A 17,563-nucleotide genomic window follows, 5' to 3' on the forward strand; every position below is an offset into this window, starting at 1 on the left:
AAGGGGTTTTGGGCACACAAAGTAGTTGAAGACATATTCTTCCAGACCAGCCCTCATTTAGATTTTGCCCCTGACTGTCCTAGTATTAACCTTATTGTATTTCTCACACATACATGCCTGGGGTGGGAAGCCTCAGGACGTAGGGCTGCCACCTCCATGGCATGCCACCTGGCCCTTTGGACTCTCTCTGGCCATGCCCCTCATTGGTTTTGCCTAGCTAGAATGTGCCCTTGACTGTTAATGCTTATCCTCCATCCGGACAAGCAGTATGTAGAAACTAGCCTAATGAGCAAACAAAACAAAACCCCAAAACATCTGTGTGGGGATTGTGGAGAGAAAATGTAACAATGAATGGGTCTGGAATGGGGGTGGGGAAGTAAACACTAGTAGGAAACCTCTCTGGGCACGGGATTAGTACCCTGTTTCTCATATTTTAAGGCATCCCCATAAAATAAGCCATAGCAGGATTTTTAAGCATTCAAGGAATATAAGCCATACCCCGAAAATAAGACATAGTGATAGGAGCAGCAGCAATGCTGGCCGCGGCAGGAGGAGGAGGAAAAAAATAAGACATCCCTTGAAAATAAGCCATAGTGTGTTTTTTTGAGGAAAAAATAAATATAAGACGTGTCTTATAATATGAGAAACACGGTAGAAGGCAGGAACGCAAAACAATAGTCCCCTGAATTAATAGTATCACTGGGCCCCTAAATTGGGTAATTCCAATACGTGGCACCATCTGAAAAATGGTCAGTAGAAAAATACTGCAGATAGATACCTAAGGGAGGGGTCAGGAAGGGTAGCTTAGACTGTTTTACATGTCAGGCTTCATTAGCGAAGGTGGTATCTGAATCGTAATTATACTTTGTATCGATGCCTCGGGCATCAAAGCTCTCCCATCCCAGATGTTCAGGAACAAACCAAACAAGATTTATTTTTAAAGAAATGATTTGTTTAAGTGGAGAACTGGGTGTGAACATTTGGAAAGAGATATATTAAAAACAGTTAATGACTTGTTGGCAATTCAAAAGAAGTTCCATACACCATTCCCCTTCATCAAAACTTGTCATCTGTTAGTCAATTGCATTGCTGCTGTATTCTATGACTCAGCATGCTCATTTCTAAGCTGAGAGAGTAAACACCAGTATATGAATCATCCACATGCAATGATTTCTTTTCTTATATCTGGGAGTGACTTACTGGAGCACCTGTATTTCTGAAAACCAGAGCATGGAAAGTGACCCGCAGGGTTGAGGCGTAAAAATTTAGAGCAGCTAGTCACGTTCTGTACTTTTGTTTGGCTATATTTTTGAAATTTTATTTATTTATTTTTTAATGCCCTAGGGATTTCAGACTTGGAACGTCAAACTAGATGATCCTACTTAATGTCCAGAGCAAACTGGATCAAACTTGCAGATTCTCCTGGCAGGGCTATGCAGAAACGGTTTATGTACTGCAAGTGATCAGCCTTGAACAAACATTACACACATTTTGTGTGTGTAATAAAAGTCCAAGAGCCTGCTGTTTTCCCTGCAAAGCTGCATAAGGAAATGGAAAAAATGCAAAGGGGGGGGGTGCATAATCATTTCCCTAACCACTGCTTTATCTCCTTTAGGAAAACACATGTTGGTACACCATAGAAGGGAGCAGGTGTGATGGAAGGGGGGGGGAATGGTGGGTTGGGGAAAGGAGTTTCTGCAGTGGCAGATGTAACTACTTGGGCTTCTGATCCATAGGCTCAAGCTGTTAGTTTGTTTGATTTTTTTATTTTAGCTACAGTTCCATTTGGTTCCTGTACAAATATTATTAAAACTCTTGGCAAAGAACAAAACACTTTGCAGCAAAGTTATACAAACTGGCTTAGAAAACAATCTGAACCAACTGAAACCTTCCAAATAAATAAAGCAATATGGTTTTATAAGCTGAATATGTTCGTATTTCAGAAAACAGTCTTTCCGTTTTTGGAGATTTTTAATGTTGAAAGAATGGCCAATGGCAACAATTTTGCTTGGCTGCAGTAACACAGCAACGCGGAACATTTGATTTATCAGTTCCTCCCTAACAAGAGGGCACATGTTGCGGTGGGACATGGCAACCACACCCTGTGTTGTGGGTGGGAACGTTTAGATAGCCACAACACCCTATTGGTAGTCCCTCGATCTGGGGAGCAATTGGGCAAGAGGGATGCCAGTCAACGCGACCGAGGGACCTCTATTTAAGCGGATGCACGTGTCCTTGAGCTTCCTCTTTGGGGCTCTGTGCATCGGAACACCCGCCCACATCTCCCTATATTTAGGGCTTGCGCTTGACCTTGCTATGCCGTCGTGTGTCGCCTGTTGTTGGGACAGCGGCATGGCAGGAATTTTCCCCACTTGGCTGATTGGCTGGTGCCACTTGGGTTTTGCCTGCCGCGTAGCAAATCGTCACAACTTGTAAGGTTGTGGATAGGCTCTGGTTCAGGTGGATTGGGATGGCAGGATGCCTAGCCATCCCTATGCGTTGGATATTCCTTTAAGAAGGAATCCACGGACTCATGGTTGGTCTTCCCCGAGCGGGGTTGTGACCTGAGCCTGAGTTCAGAGCTTATCTGGGGGGGGGAGGCATGGAAGGCACCCCTGCTCACCTCTGTCCCAAGGCTGACCTATGGTTGGTGCCCAGGGTCAGCGCTGCCTGCAAGGGTGCAGGGAGCTAGTCTAACCAGAGCCTATGCAACCACTCACTTGATTGTAATCAATAAAGTTGTGGCCTAAATTCTGCCAAAAACCAAACCTGAAATTTGAGTCTTGTCTGAATTTATTCCAGGGGGTGGTAAAAGGTCTCCACACGCAACTAGCACAGAATCTCACACACCATACAGAATCATGGGAGTTCAGTTTTCATCTGTAGAGAAGATCTATTCATAGACCCAGCCGAACTGAAGAAATGCTTCAAAAAGTTAAGAAAGGCTGCATTCTATGCAGAAGCCCCACTGATTGTGGTGGGGCTTAGTTTTGGGCAAACATGCACAGATTGTGCCATTTGCTCAACATGTTGAAATGTGCACTCACAGCTTACTGATAGCTCACAATATCTCACTGCTGGTGGAGTCCACAAGCCCCACTCTAAACACTGCAAGGAGGAGTCTCTCTTGCTGCTATAGGTCATATATTATGTATGAACCACCTCGCTGTCTGATGGAATGCTGAAGATCCTAGCTCTTTATTTGTAAATAAATTATGGTACCTGTTCGAATCACCAAAGCTGGTGTCACTAACTTGGGGGCTTATAATGCACAAATGCAAGGAAAGCAACATACTGAAACTATACCGAAACTAGTCCCTTCCTCACTCATCCCCAAAGCCTCATGCACAGCTCTCCCTCCACCCTTTCTCCTCCCATCTTCTTACATGGCCGATGGGTAACGGTAACAGTAGCGGGACGTCCCTCAACCTCCCTCAGGTGCCTGGAATGCTGCTGTGCAGTACAAGAGTCAAACATCAATCTGGGAAATGCAGTTTCCCATGTCTATTTTCACAGTGCACCAGGTACAGACGTGGGAGGCAGAGATGCCTCGCTCTGCTGCCAGATCCAGATAAATGATATCACTGGGAACACAGCTGAGTACAATTTGGTTTAGAATAACTCAAGCTTTCTTCCATAGGCTTTGTGGGGGGCTGGGACGGGACGGGATGAATAGAATCCTGCTCATCTTCCAGATCCAAAGCAGGTTTCTTCAGAAGTCTTGGCACTATTCTAAAGTTACCAGGAGGACTATTCCCTGTCTCAAGGACCTACGGGAGACATTCCCTCCCTACTCAATGCAATGAGGCACTAGGGGCAAAGGGAAGCTGCATCTGCAATGGACAGTTCTCAACAAGGCATCTTGTCTATGTAACCAGGCTTCAACAACTGGAACTCATCCACCAGGGCTGGATCAGGTAGTGCCCTAGACACCTCAAAAGACTCACCTATTTCTGTTTAAAGAAAATGTTCCTGTTGACACAACTCAAAACACATTACCTCTTAGTAAAATCATTCCTTTCCTATCAGGTTTTTCCGGTCAGTAGTTGGACAATACCATTTTTAATTGCACAAGGATATCCAGTTCAAGTCCTTGCTGCAGAATAGGACTACTCACTAGTGACTATTACTGGTAAGTCACAGATCAACTGATAAAGTCTGTAACAGCATACAAAAATTAAGAAGCAGATGCATGGCAGAAGATGCTTGAAGCAAAAATAATTACAGATGGCTCAAGCATGTTGCATGCCACCTACAATAAACACACACACACACACACACACACACACACACACACACACACACCAGATGACGCAGTCTATTTATGCCATCCACATCACCATTTTTATTAGTACCATGCCATAATCTTGCTTTGTGAAAAAGCTACCAGAGTCAACCTCCGTGATCTAGAACTTTATCTCTGAATTTATGTGTTCATTTTAAAGATGGTCTGATTCTGATGGGCTTACCAGCCCCCATGTTTGCTACTGCAGATGGATAACAAACTATGACAAAAAAAGTAATAAAGGCAATAATCCACCTGGCCTCTTCATGATATCTAAGGTGATAACAAAAGTTATATGAAACAGCAGGTACATAAAACTGACGCGAGCAGCAAGATCCTAAGCACACTAACCCATTGAACCCTCTGAGTTCAATAGGACATATTCCCATTAGGTAGGATGACAGCCTCAGAAATGCAGCTCCCTGTCATAAAATCCACCACTTTTCTCAGCGCTCTTTAGTTTAAAAGAAATTGAAAGACACAAATGGCAATCTAAACTTTCCTTTCCGCTCTAATTGTCTCAGAAGTTTGAAGTACATAAGCCAGGAAGTGGGGGGGAGGGGAAAAGGGGAAATGAGTACATCGTGTGATCAGATTGTACTTCTTTTTTTTTCTCCCTCGTGAGACAAAGGAGTTGGGTCTGCAGGACTTATGCCAACAGGAAATTCACTAACATGACTTCTTCCTATACGTAGAAATAAACTGGCAGAAGATCAAAACAGAATGAATAAAAATAATGGCAAGAGGGATCCCCAGTATGTTAGGTATAGTACATTTGGAGAGTTGCTCACTGACTTTAGGTCACTGTATGTGCTACACTTAAACTTATCTGGCCTGAGATTTAGAAGAAGAAAAAATCTATGGGGATTTCCTCACAAATCTGATAAAAAGAGTAAGGATTTGTGGAGAAATCCCTACCAATGTTCTGTGGGCAAAATCAAAAAAGACTCTCTCAAGCACTGCTCAAAATGGATGAGAGGTGCTGTTTATTTCAGTGGGGCCCACACAGAGAACTTTCTCACAGATTATGCCCTAAAACGGTGAAGGAGATGGCTGCAAAAGGGGGAAGCCATTCCAGCACTGGGAGAGCTGAGAAGCAGGACTCACTCCATCGACTCTGCTGCAATATGCCAGCTCCATCAGGCCTCCTCTCCCACAACTGTCACCTGGGGGCAGCCATTTCACCAGGCTGCTTCAGCGGGACAAATAGGAAGAAGGACTTCTTCACCTGTTTAATTTCTGCATAACACAAAAGCTGTTAAAGGCACAGGAAGCCTTCCAGTAAGAAAGTGGCTACCTATTTGGAGAGACTGGTTATTGCAGGAACCTGCCTTGTTAGTTTGATTAGGACCATTCCATTTTCCGTACCTGCAGCATTCGTTCTTCCTCTGAATAAATCATCATATGCTTTCCACTGGGGTGTCACCTGATAGGCATGGATAAACACCACAAATACCACCACCAAGCATACTAGTGGAACCAGCACAGCAGTGAAAAGGGCTGCATAAATATTTGGGATAAAGCACCTGGAAAGAAAGAGAAAAACCAGGTAATTTCCAGACATTATAGGCAGTTTGCATGGTGCATGGGAGGGGGAGGAATACAACATTTCTTTACAAGCTACAAATTGTTTAATTACCTACTCAAATAACATGACTATTTATTTTCAAGTGGTCTTAATGGCCTTGTACATCTTGAAATAATGAGAAATCATAATTATTAAAATGTGATTAATTTTCTTCTTATTCCAATATAAACAAAAAAGAGCTAAGTACACAGAAAATTATTTTTTACAGTTCTAAATATGTTTATTTAATATGGACACTTAATCACACCATTTCTTTAAAGTGTGCTGTGTAATTTTCCATTTTGAGCATTTGTAACCACAAACATCTATTTTTTTAATTAAAAAACAACACTTAAAAAAAAATTCATGGAGTTTAGTGTGTAATGAAAGGCAATAATTTCCATTGTAGTTAAACCAAACTACATGCCACTTGGAGGCTGAAGCCATTTTTCCTCACCGAACTACCTCCTCCTGCCATTTCCTCCTTCTTTGTGGCTCTTTGCTTTTTTTCATCCATTTAAATTATAACTTACACTCAGTATTTTTACACTGTGGTGGGGAAATGGGTGAGGCTAGACCTCTATATTCCAATTTGGCAATCAAAGAACAGGTGGAAACAAGTACTTTCCTTCTGCAAACCCAACCGTGGGTGGGCGAATTAGGAGGGGGAGATGGATGAGCATTTCATTAGTCAAGGATGGATGAGAACATTGAAATTCCGTCAGTGGAGAAGAAGGCAATGTCGCATCTTCCAAGGACAACTTCAATGGAATATTTTGAACAATGGATTTTAGCTCCTAGCACAGAAGCAGTGGCTCTAAGTTGGGTATCAAGACTAAACAGGTTTTAGGAATACATGATGCTTATACTGAGTCAGGACATGGATCCATCTAGCTGTTAGTACTGCCTACACTGGCTGGCAACATTTTTCCAGAGTTTCAGATTGGAGACATCCTCAGTCCCACCCATTAGCTACAAGCCTTCCCTAAACTCATACATATTCAGTTCCCTTGACTTACTTACTTATAATTCCCTCTCCACTTGCTTGCATCCTTTTTTTAAATGCAGCACTGTTGAAAAGTATGCCTCTAGTTAGTATGTGCTAGCATTACAGCTGCTGCCATTTTGTACTCTCCTTAGTAAAATGCTGAATTTCTCGATTTGTCTCAGTAAAGTGCTTAGGACTTTCATCTACATCATTAAAGACTGCAACTCTAAGCATGCTTAGCTGGGAAAATATCCAATTGAACTGAATATGGCTTAATTCAGACTAAACACATATAAGATTGCACAGACAGTGACACATACGTTGTTTTATTCAGAAAATAAACAGGTTTTGGCTGTACGGGAACAAACATTTTCAGCTCAAGAATTCCTAACAACAGGATGTTCCTGCCGTTAATCCACTCTTAACATCTTCAAGGAAGCACACAATCATCTGATTTTAGAAACTTCATGAAGCATGAAGGATAAAAATATACGTCCGGCTTACGAAGAGAAAACACCATTGTCAATTTAGTTTCCAATGAATACAAATAGATTTATTTTTTCTCCATTGCTAGGCACAAAGCTCCAAGTAGATTCCATTCCTTTGGGCTTTAATTTCTGAACTCTGTTATTTCAAGGAGAAAAGATTTATAGTAAAAATTTCAATTTCTTTCAGAAGGTGTGGTGCACCCCTGACTATTTTACATAGCAAGAATAAACAGGCGGGTGGGGGTGGGGAAGATACACACACAAAAAAGCTACTTATTAGCTCTCCAAAATATGAATGTGCAATGTTTATCAGTACAGTCATTGTGATTTAGGCATAAATATGATTAAAGGCATTATCACCTGACTGCAACCACCCATGTGTAGGTGGCTATACAAAGGGTTCACAACAGATGTTCTGGACATGCACAGGTGGGCATACACTCCAGTATGATGGGCCATTATTGAGGTATGGGTGGCAACTATTTCACACGGGGGTTCATTTCCTGGTCCCTACGTGTGTTGCAGAGTGCGCATAAGCGTGCCCCACCCCCTTCCGGGTCCAAAAGGACACACACGCCAGTGGTTGCACATCAGCTGACTGTATTGGAAACTCACAGGCCTTAAATTCCCAGCTGTATGTCTGCATTACTGTGCGTCTGCATTGAGCCTTATGCCAATTCTGCCAAGGTGTGGGCAGCTGTACCTACGCAAACCTGGATCTTTTACATAGCATTTCCTCTCTAAAAAAAGTAAAGAAAGAAAGAAAGAAAGAAAGAAAGAAAGAAAGAAAGAAAGAAAGAAGAGCCTACAAAAACTAAACCATAGCCATGGTTGAAGTGCAAAACTAACTTTAAACGAACGACACTCTCACGGTCAAGATTGACATATCACAAAACCCAGGGCTGGATTAACCATTAAGCAAAATAAGCATGTGCTTAGGGCATCAAGGGAAGTAGGGGGGAGGTGTCACCACAGAAATTTTCCATTGCTAGATTTACCATGGACCAGCAACTCCACTTTTCAATTTACAAATTCTGTGACAAAAGCTGTCTAAATTAAAGCACAAAAGCACAGGATTCAGCTGTAAGATTGTATTGAAATTGTTCGTATCATGGAATGCCCTTCAGCTCTCTATATTGGACAAACAGGCCAAACCCTACGCCAAAGGATAAATGGACATAAATCTGACATCAGGAACCAGAAGACAGAAAAACCAGTAGGAGAACACTTCAATCTCCCAGGACATTCTATACAAGATCTCAAAGTAGCTGTCTTACTACAAAAGAATTTCAGAAATAGACTGGAAAGAGAAGTTGCTGAATTACAACTTATCACCAAGCTCAAAACCATGGAGGGACCTGGTTTGAACAGAGATATCGGATTCTTATCTCATTATACATGATAAGCGATCTTCAGCCATCTCAACCCTTGCTTTTTCATGCAAAACCATTTGCAGTCGTTTTCGGTCATCAACAGCTATCAGTCAGTCAATCACCCACTTCCACCACCCTTCTGAGTGATCCCCCCTCCCCTCCCCATCCCCACCCCTTCTCTACATAAGTGCCTGGGGACTTCTATTTCACTGTATCTGAAGAAGTGTGCATGCATACGAAAGCTCATACCAAAATAAAAACTTAGTTGGTCTTTAAGGTGCTACTGAAGGAATTTTTTTATTATACAAAAATAAACATTATTTTCCATCTTACTGTAGGTTTTGTTTCATTTCAAAAAATATAATTTTATTTTATGGTGTTTTTTAAAATATATTTTGAATTATGGTAGATATATATGTGTGGGGATTACACAAGGAAATTGTGCAGGCATGTGTGGGAATGACTGAGATCTGGTGCTGGCAAGCCACACCGATCTGCGAGAGTGTGGGCATTAGCACAGCGAGCCGGCTAATGTCAGAATGGGAAACATGTGAAGAAGGACAGGTCAGAGGCTCAGGTCAGCAGGGCAACAGGTCACAACAGAGCTAGAAGGATCAAGGAGGATCTGGATGGAACTGGATGAATCAGGACAAACCAGATGGGTCAAGCCAAGGAGGGTAACACAATGGGAACTAGGAGGGGGTGTTTACAGAGTGACATGTGCTTGGAGCATGGACAGAGGGCATGGCAAAACAACACATGGGCTATGGAGGATGTCTTAGGGAGTGACCGGGTGTGACGTTACAGGAAACATCACCTTGTATGGGACTGCACTGCTGTAATTGGCTAGAAGTTACACTGTCGTTGTAATGATTAACTGTCATCCTGAGCTTTCAATAAAAGGAAGCGCTCGAGCTCTGCTCTTGGTCACCTTCCCATTGAGTTCAACCTGCCTTGAGTCATGCCGTCTTTGCCCCAGACAACATATATGGGGGCACCAAAAGCTTTTAAGTGCTTAGGGCCTCAAAAGGTCTTAATCCAGACCTGAGAAAACCTCTATTAAAATTGAGGAAGAGTGATTAGTAGTGTCTAACAGATTGAAAGGACCTTCCTATACTCCTAATTCTAGCCTGAACAGGGTTCAATGGCCGTTCTAAGATGACATCATGTACAAGGAACATACATACTTTGTGTTAACTCTATAAATGGGAACCTGCAAATTTCCTAGATCTGCCCCCTTGTACTGATCCCGTTCATTTCAATGAACCTAATGAGAGTTGCTGGGCGTTTAAACACATGACATCCCTCTTTCTGTGAATTCTAAAGGAAGATTTTAGATTAGGATTGACTCATTTCCCTTCATTCTCATTCCTCTGTTCACAAAACCAAATTCTGCATTCATCATGAGTTTTAACTAGAAGCAACAAAGGTCAAAGAATAGGTTGAGCCTATCGACAGAAAATAACTGAGAGGAACGCTATAGCTTCCTAGATAAGAAATTCTGCCAAATGAAGACCTGCCCTTTTCTCCCCAGCTGCAAGCCTCTGAAGTAGAGGCTACTACAATTACTGGGTACTCTTTTTGCTCATATACCGCCTGTATATCTTACTCTGTTTCCCTTTTAATTCTAAATCACCTCCTTGTTGAATGCTTGACATTATGCGCTCTGTTCTACTGAGTGCATGTAAAGACTTATCAGAGCAATTAATTGGAACATTTTGAAATAGGCTATTGGCAGAAAATGCTGACTTGGCAAAATGAGCTTACCTCCATACCCCTAATTCTTTTGTAAGCAGTGCTCAGTTGAAACCCAAGAAACACATACCTGCAATTGCAACCCAGTTCCTGCACATATGCACAAGAGGGTACATGGAACTTGGTGTGTTTAACATCTAATTTGATACTGCTGTGGATAGTCGCCAGCAAATTCCCTCTGGCATAAACAAGCAAATCCTTAGCTTTAATTAATATACAGTTGTAGCTTGGCTCCCGAACACCTTGCGAGTCAAACATTTTGGCTCTCAAACGCCACAAACCCGGAAGTGAGTGTTCCAATTTGCAAACATTCTTTGGAACCTGAACGTCCGACACAGCTTGCGATTGGCTGCAGGAACTTCCTGCAGCCAACTGGAAGCTGCACCTTGGTTTCCGAATGTTTTGGAAGTTGAATGGACTTCCAGAATGGATTCCATTCGACTTTCAAGGTACCACTGTATGTCAGTTGGGCCCCATCTGCACGATACATTTAAAGCCATATCATACCACTTTAAACAGCTTCCCTCAAAGAACTGTACTTTGTTAAGGGAGCTGAGAGTTGTTAAGAAACCCCTACTCCCCTCTTACAGTGGTTAAACACTCCATCCCTCTTCCCAGGGAACTCTGGGAATTGAAGTTCTAAGAAGGGAATAACAAACTACAGTTTCCAGGATACTTTGGGGGAAGCCATGGCTGTTCAAAAAGTGCATATTATTGCCTCATCATGCCCTGTGCAAGACAGATGGCACACTTGTAAACTCCTTACATTCAAAATTGTGCTTTCCAGTGCAAATGACACTGCAACGTTCTCTACCAAGTCCGGAAAGCTGTCTGTGAACAAAAGCCAGCTCCCTCAGCCTGAAAGCGAGATGAGCGCTGCACCCCGTAGTCACCTTTGCCTGGACTTAACCATCCAGGGGTCCTTTACATCTAAAGCACCAATTTAAAAACCAGGGCTTCCCCCAAAGTTTCCTTGCAATTGCAGTTTGTTACAGGTGCTGAGCTGTGTTAGGAGAATCTTAACAAACCACAGTTCCCAGGATTCTTGGGCCTGGAGCTATAACTGTTGAAGTGGAATATGTGACCTTTAAATGCATGGTGTGGATATGACCCAAGCCTCCTGCAGCAGTCAATGAGTGTCCTCCTTATCTGGCACCTTACTCTTTCCCCAGCATATTGATTCAGGGAACTGAGCTCTGTGACTTTCTGGGTCCCCAGTTTAAAATGTGTTAAATATTAATATAGCAATTTTTAGTGCAATTTTTAATAACCAGGTGAAGAATTGATTTTTAAAATTACAATTAAAAAAACACAAAATATGTAACAAAAATAAGAACAAAAGCAAGCCAAGAATCCACTCTTCCACAGCACATTTAAAGGGACATTGGATGTCAATCAGCCAAAGGGCCCTCCTATAATAATTCTCCTTTGGCTGATCCTCTTGTCCTAAGCATGGTCTCTCTGTGTGTCAATGTCTTTAGCTAGTACAAACCAGTTCATGTGTGGGCTCATTCTTTCCTCCCTGCAGTGTGAATTGCAGATTGTCTCTTACACTGCGCAACAGACCTCTCACTGGATTCTGCTGCTGCTTTATGCATGGTGACTGCTTTTAAAATGACTGTGTGCTCTTTGCATGTGTACTCATTTTGTCCCTGCGGCTTCCTTTGCTGCCCACAGAATGATGTGGAGAGATGCACAAAGTGGCGATGAATGCATCAGAAGAGTTATCTGGTTTTGGCCAGTTCAGTTTGTAAACAATGGTATTACAATTTGAGAGTGTGTGCATATCGTTGTTCACAGTTACCAGTATTTACTTTTTAGGAGAAAGCACCAAGGCAGTATCTCTGAGTGGATATAGTCTGCAAATAGCCCTAAATCTACATTTGAAAGACCTGAGCAGAGATTCTGAACCCAAGTACCTCTTATCAAAAGAACTGCATCTGGTGTTCCCAGCTGATGAACAGGAAACAGCAGACACATGCTGAACTACTATATGTAAAGGCAGCAGTACAAAACCTTCCTATTGGCTGCCGGTGCTGCTGCATGCTGTTGCTGAGCAAACATTAAGACAAATGCTTGAGGTTACCACTGGCTCAGATCATGTTAGCTTGTTTGTTCTCTGGAAAGAAGGGGGGAGGGGACAGACAGTTGTGGCTGCTTACATCTAAAGCATGGCAGACTGTGAGTCTCGTCAACTCTCTGTGCTACAAAGAAAACACTAATGAGATTGCTATAGGCATTTGTTGCTATGTAACTGCCACAGAAGAAAACAGGGAGCTATCTTTTAGTCGACCAACTTTTATGGGTGCTAAAGATCATCTAATGTAGATTAATTGCCCCATAGCTATTCTGCTGCATTCATAGTCAGAGTCTTCCCAGACACTAACTTTCTTTCAGGAGGGCAGCACAGACATCATACATCTGCCCAGATGATACTGCCTCAGTTCCAAATAAATTACAATTTCCCAGGAATCGGTCTGTTTACTATGGTTACTTGAGGGTTTTCTTTCCCCACCCACCCACCCACCCACCCACAATGAGCACAGTTTTCTGTGGGAAAGATTATGCAGTAGTGTCACAGGCACCTATTGGATTATATTTTGTGATGTAACTCCCAAGCCAGCCAATAGCTCCTGTTTTCCAGTACAGTGGTACCTCGGTTTATGAACACAATTGGTTCCGGAAGTCTGTTCATAAACTGAAGCATTCATAAACTGAAGCGAACTTTCCCATTGAAAGTAATGGAAAGTGGATTAATCTGTTCCAGATGGTCCGCGCATTACTTAAACTGAAGCGTTCATAAACTGAAGTGAACTTTTCCATTGAAAGTAATAGAAAGTGGACCCAGATGGGTCCACAGAGTACTCAACCTGAAGTGTACTTAACCCGAAGCATGGGTGTAATTGGTTCCGGAAGCCTGTTCATAAACTGAAGCGTTCATAAACTGAAGCAAACTTTCCCATTGAAACAAAATAGAAAAAAAATCATTCAGTAGCACCTTAAAGACCAACTAAGTTTTTATTTTGGTATGAGCTTTCGTGTGCTTGCACACTTCTTCAGATACCTTCAGATTTCCCATTGAAAGTAATGGAAAGTAAATTAATCTGTTCCAGATGGGTCTGCGGCGTTCGTAAACTGAAAATTTGTAAACCGAGGTGTTCATAAACCGAGGCTCCACTGTATACTCCCTCCTTTCTTTCTAAACATTTTCATGGTGCTTGCAACCCCATTCACATAATGAAACTATGTTGACTGAAAACATGGAAGGGGTAGAGTGGCATTGTGCTTGAGGCCTCAACCCAACTCCTGCATACTCAGAAGGTGTGAAGATTGAGGCAATGTGAGCAGGCATGATCCCACTCCCCATGCTCACTCAATGTATGAGCAGACTGTGTGCACTTGCCCTAGTCTCCAACAAAGCACATACCACTAGTTATGAAAACCCCAAAGGCTGCATCCAACCTTCTCTGTCTGCTAGTGCAAGGGCTCTTCCACCAGTAGACGAGTGAGTTTTAATGTTGCACAACAGGGAACTCCAATGCAATAGATGCACTAGCAGAAACTCATTGTGCAACGGATTACACAACAAAGGGCTCATCCACGCTTTCCCTTGCCCCTTGATATCTTCTGTTTGTCCCATGATTTCTAGCATGGGTCCAATAGGTTCCTCTTTTGTTCTGCTGCTTTCCCTGGGGAAAGCCCACTGTTTACTGAACAAATGTCAATTCACAGAAAACCCAACTGATGTTTTGTCTGATTCAGCAGTAAACCACAGGCTTTCCCAAGGAAAGTGGCAGGACAGAACGAAAACCTCCCGAACCCGGGCCTAGGAATCACAGGACAAACAGAAGAGTGGATGATCCCAAAGTTACCAACAACCTGCGTATGCATTCTCTTCAGTACAAAACAAAACATTTCACCACTGGAACAAGCATACTGCCAAGTGATTTTAACATAGATTACATTGCATATCATCCCGGGTTTCATAGGAAAGCAAGGCTAGCCCCACCCTCTTCCTTTTTATTATTTTAAATATAATTTTTTTTCAAAAATGCCACAAGTACACAACTTATAAACAATCACTAAATACAAAAAAACCACATTTAACTATTAAATACAGTCATACATTCGTTCTTGAATGCCTTGCGACTCAAACATTTTGGCTCCCGTATGCTGCAAACCAGAAAGTAAGTGTTCCGGTTTGTGAACGTTCTTTGGAACCTGAACATCGATGCAGCTTCCGCAGCTTTCAATTGAGTACAGTTGTACCACATGGAAGCTTTAGGGCAGGCGTCCCCAAACTTCGGCCCTCTAGATGTTTTGGACTACAATTCCCATCTTCCCCGACCACTGGTCCTGTTAGCTAGGGATCATGGGAGTTGTAGGCCAAAACATCTGGAGGGCCGCAGTTTGGGGATGCCTGCTTTAGAGACTGAATACAGGCCTATTTGGTAGGCACTTTTGATCATAAAGGTACAACAACTTCGTAGTTGGAATGTAAAATTCAACTGCATGTGATAACTTTTCAAATCAGCTGATCAGTCAACCAAAGAACATATTTAGTTGTGGAACAGAAGAAAACTAAAATAAAAACTAATATTACACCCTTCCTTTTGCACATATGCTGGACTTTCCCTTTATTACTATTTACAGAGCTTTTGCCTTTGGTTTCTCTTTCAGTGTACCTGACTTCACCGGAAATCCCCTTAACTGCCAATGCAATATCAACAGGGGATTTTTTTTTCTACAATGCATCTGCTCTGAGTGCAAGCAACTTTAAAAGTAAACAGTTCTCAGATGAACCGTATCAACTATTCACGTGTCCCAAGTTTAAAAACAGCTGTGGTGTGTATGACTCTATTTACTCAATGACATACTGGAACTTTTGGACTTGATGCCACTGCCTGCAACACAGTTTTCTTGAACTGGCGTTTTCTTGAAACAAATACGGCAATATTTTGGATTCATATTACAGTGGAGAACAACAACAAACAACAACAACAACAAACAACTCAACAATCCCTCCCATTAACAGTGATCTTTGCACTTTCTTCTGGGTTTCTGGGGTTTTCCCCTGTTGTTATTCTGTCTCTCACAGCTACAATAAACCTACCATTACAATTATGGACTGGTCATTTCTTCGTCAGAGGGCAAACAGGCAAATTTAGCAGGGGATCAAGTACTCCCCCCCTCACTGTATCAGGTGAAGTGGCCTGGTTTTTGTTAATGTACTTTGAAACTACTAACTATGCATTAATTCATTTAAAAGTACATTCACTCATCCTTTATCTCCCTTTTAAGCAAGATTCATTTTGGAACTCTTGAAAAACTGCTTCATGAAGGACAGGGAGCATACAGCTGTTTTCTCTTTCACTGAGAAAAGACTTCTACAGCTAGCAGGTCACCACTCAAATTATTTATGTCTCTATATATTTCAAGATCTTTACCAGTTTGATTTATCAAACTGTTCTGAACACTGTAGGGTGAAGTCACATTTCAGAAGTTTCAACATAAAAGGAACAAGTTCAGGGATGATAGATGTAAAGTAGAATAGTTGAATAAGTCAAATTGCTGTGTGCTGTAATGTTGAGAATGGTTGGGAAATATCTGCGTTGCCCCAACAGCTATTAAATAAAATGTGAAGAATCAGTGTTGAGGGTATATCAGAACTATTCCTTTCCCACCACAAGAAAATGTGATGCCAAATGTTATCTTGACTATTTTGCATGAGTCAAGAATATGTGAGTTTTCATGTTCAGGATATGCAAAGAAAGGATAAGAAAACAACGAATAAGCTGTCCTGCCTGAGCTCCAGTAAATGAGGAAAAAATCAAGTGAGTCTTGTAGGATGGATGGCATGTTACAAAAATGTCCTTTAAGAATGATAATGTAAATCTGTTCCATCTAACTTTATTGATTAAAGCAGTTTAAACTTGTTTTATTTGTCTTTTATGCAGAAAAGTAGAATTTTCTTTTTTTAAAAATATCAAATACCGGGTACATCTGTAAGGCAAAACTCAGCTAAATTTTACTGAAATTAATAGACCTAGCTTTCTCATCTTTGTTAATATCAATGGGATTAGCTGGAGTAAAACATAGCTGAATACCACCCACAGAGTTTAATTTTGCAAGTGGGCAAAACTGAAAAATCACTCCTGATGAGATTCTGAGTATGTTTGCGGTTGGCACTTTTAGTCTCTAAATTACAGCAGCTGAGTGATAGTTAACATTAACCCTACTCAGAGTAGACCCACTGAAATCAATGGTCATAAGCAGCATAAGTCCCTTAAGTTCAATGAAATCCACTTTGATTATGACCTGGGTATCACCCATTGTTATTAAACAAATGTGTGATCAGCCTATATTCACAGCAACTCAATGCTTTCTATTTTTGTCAGCTATAAAATATTCAGGTTTTGATATCATTCTAACAACAGGAATGCTGGGCAAACATCCCCCCCCCTCTCATAAACAGACACACTGGAAATATTTCTGAGTATCTGTCTGATTTAACATGCATACACTGGGGGTGGCGGAAGGTACACAATCATTTGCAGAAAGAAAAAGGTATATAGTCTTCTGTCCCAGGAGTACGATATTGCTATCACACCTAGTCTTTGGCAGTGTTTAAGGTGTCACAAGACTTGTTTTTGGTGCAACAGACTAATAACTCCCCCTGGAAGTTAAAATCACCACATACCATCTAACATTTGAACATCTTTGTGTGTGCAGCGATCACACAGCTAAATGCACATCTTTTCCAGCTCCACTTCTAACACTTTACGCACTGAGAGTTGCATCCAAGTCAGTTAAGATGAATGCAGGTGTAGACGTCCACCCACTCAAGTACCTAGGATTTGCTTGCAGGAAGCTTTGCCAGATATGGAATCATTGCATCATGCATGGGTGTTCCACTCATCCAGAAATACTGTATGCTGCAACCGTTCTAAAATTAAATGCTAAATTGTTCTTCTTCGCAATCTAAAAATGGCCACAGTTTCAATCAGCAAAAACACACTTCTTTCCTCATGTAGACTTCAACATAGTATTTCTGTAACAAGGTAGCATTTCTATTTTAAACATTTTTGAGGCACAACTCACTGATTA

The 17,563-nt window shown here is 41.7% G+C and overlaps 1 protein-coding gene across 1 annotated transcript in view; it reads right to left on the reverse strand.

Annotated features, from left to right (window-relative positions):
- ADGRV1 (adhesion G protein-coupled receptor V1) overlaps positions 1 to 17,563 on the reverse strand; it is a 253,099-nt gene that overhangs the window by 37,458 nt on the left and 198,078 nt on the right. Inside the window, exon 86 of the mRNA XM_088653182.1 lies at positions 5,654 to 5,811. Within this exon, the coding sequence (XP_088509308.1) occupies positions 5,654 to 5,811 (158 nt within the window). The remainder of the gene's footprint in view (positions 1 to 5,653; positions 5,812 to 17,563) is intronic.

This window comes from Zootoca vivipara, chromosome 10 (genome assembly GCF_965207765.1).
Source record: "Zootoca vivipara chromosome 10, rZooViv2.hap1.1, whole genome shotgun sequence".
Taxonomy (NCBI): Eukaryota; Metazoa; Chordata; class Lepidosauria; order Squamata; family Lacertidae; genus Zootoca; species Zootoca vivipara.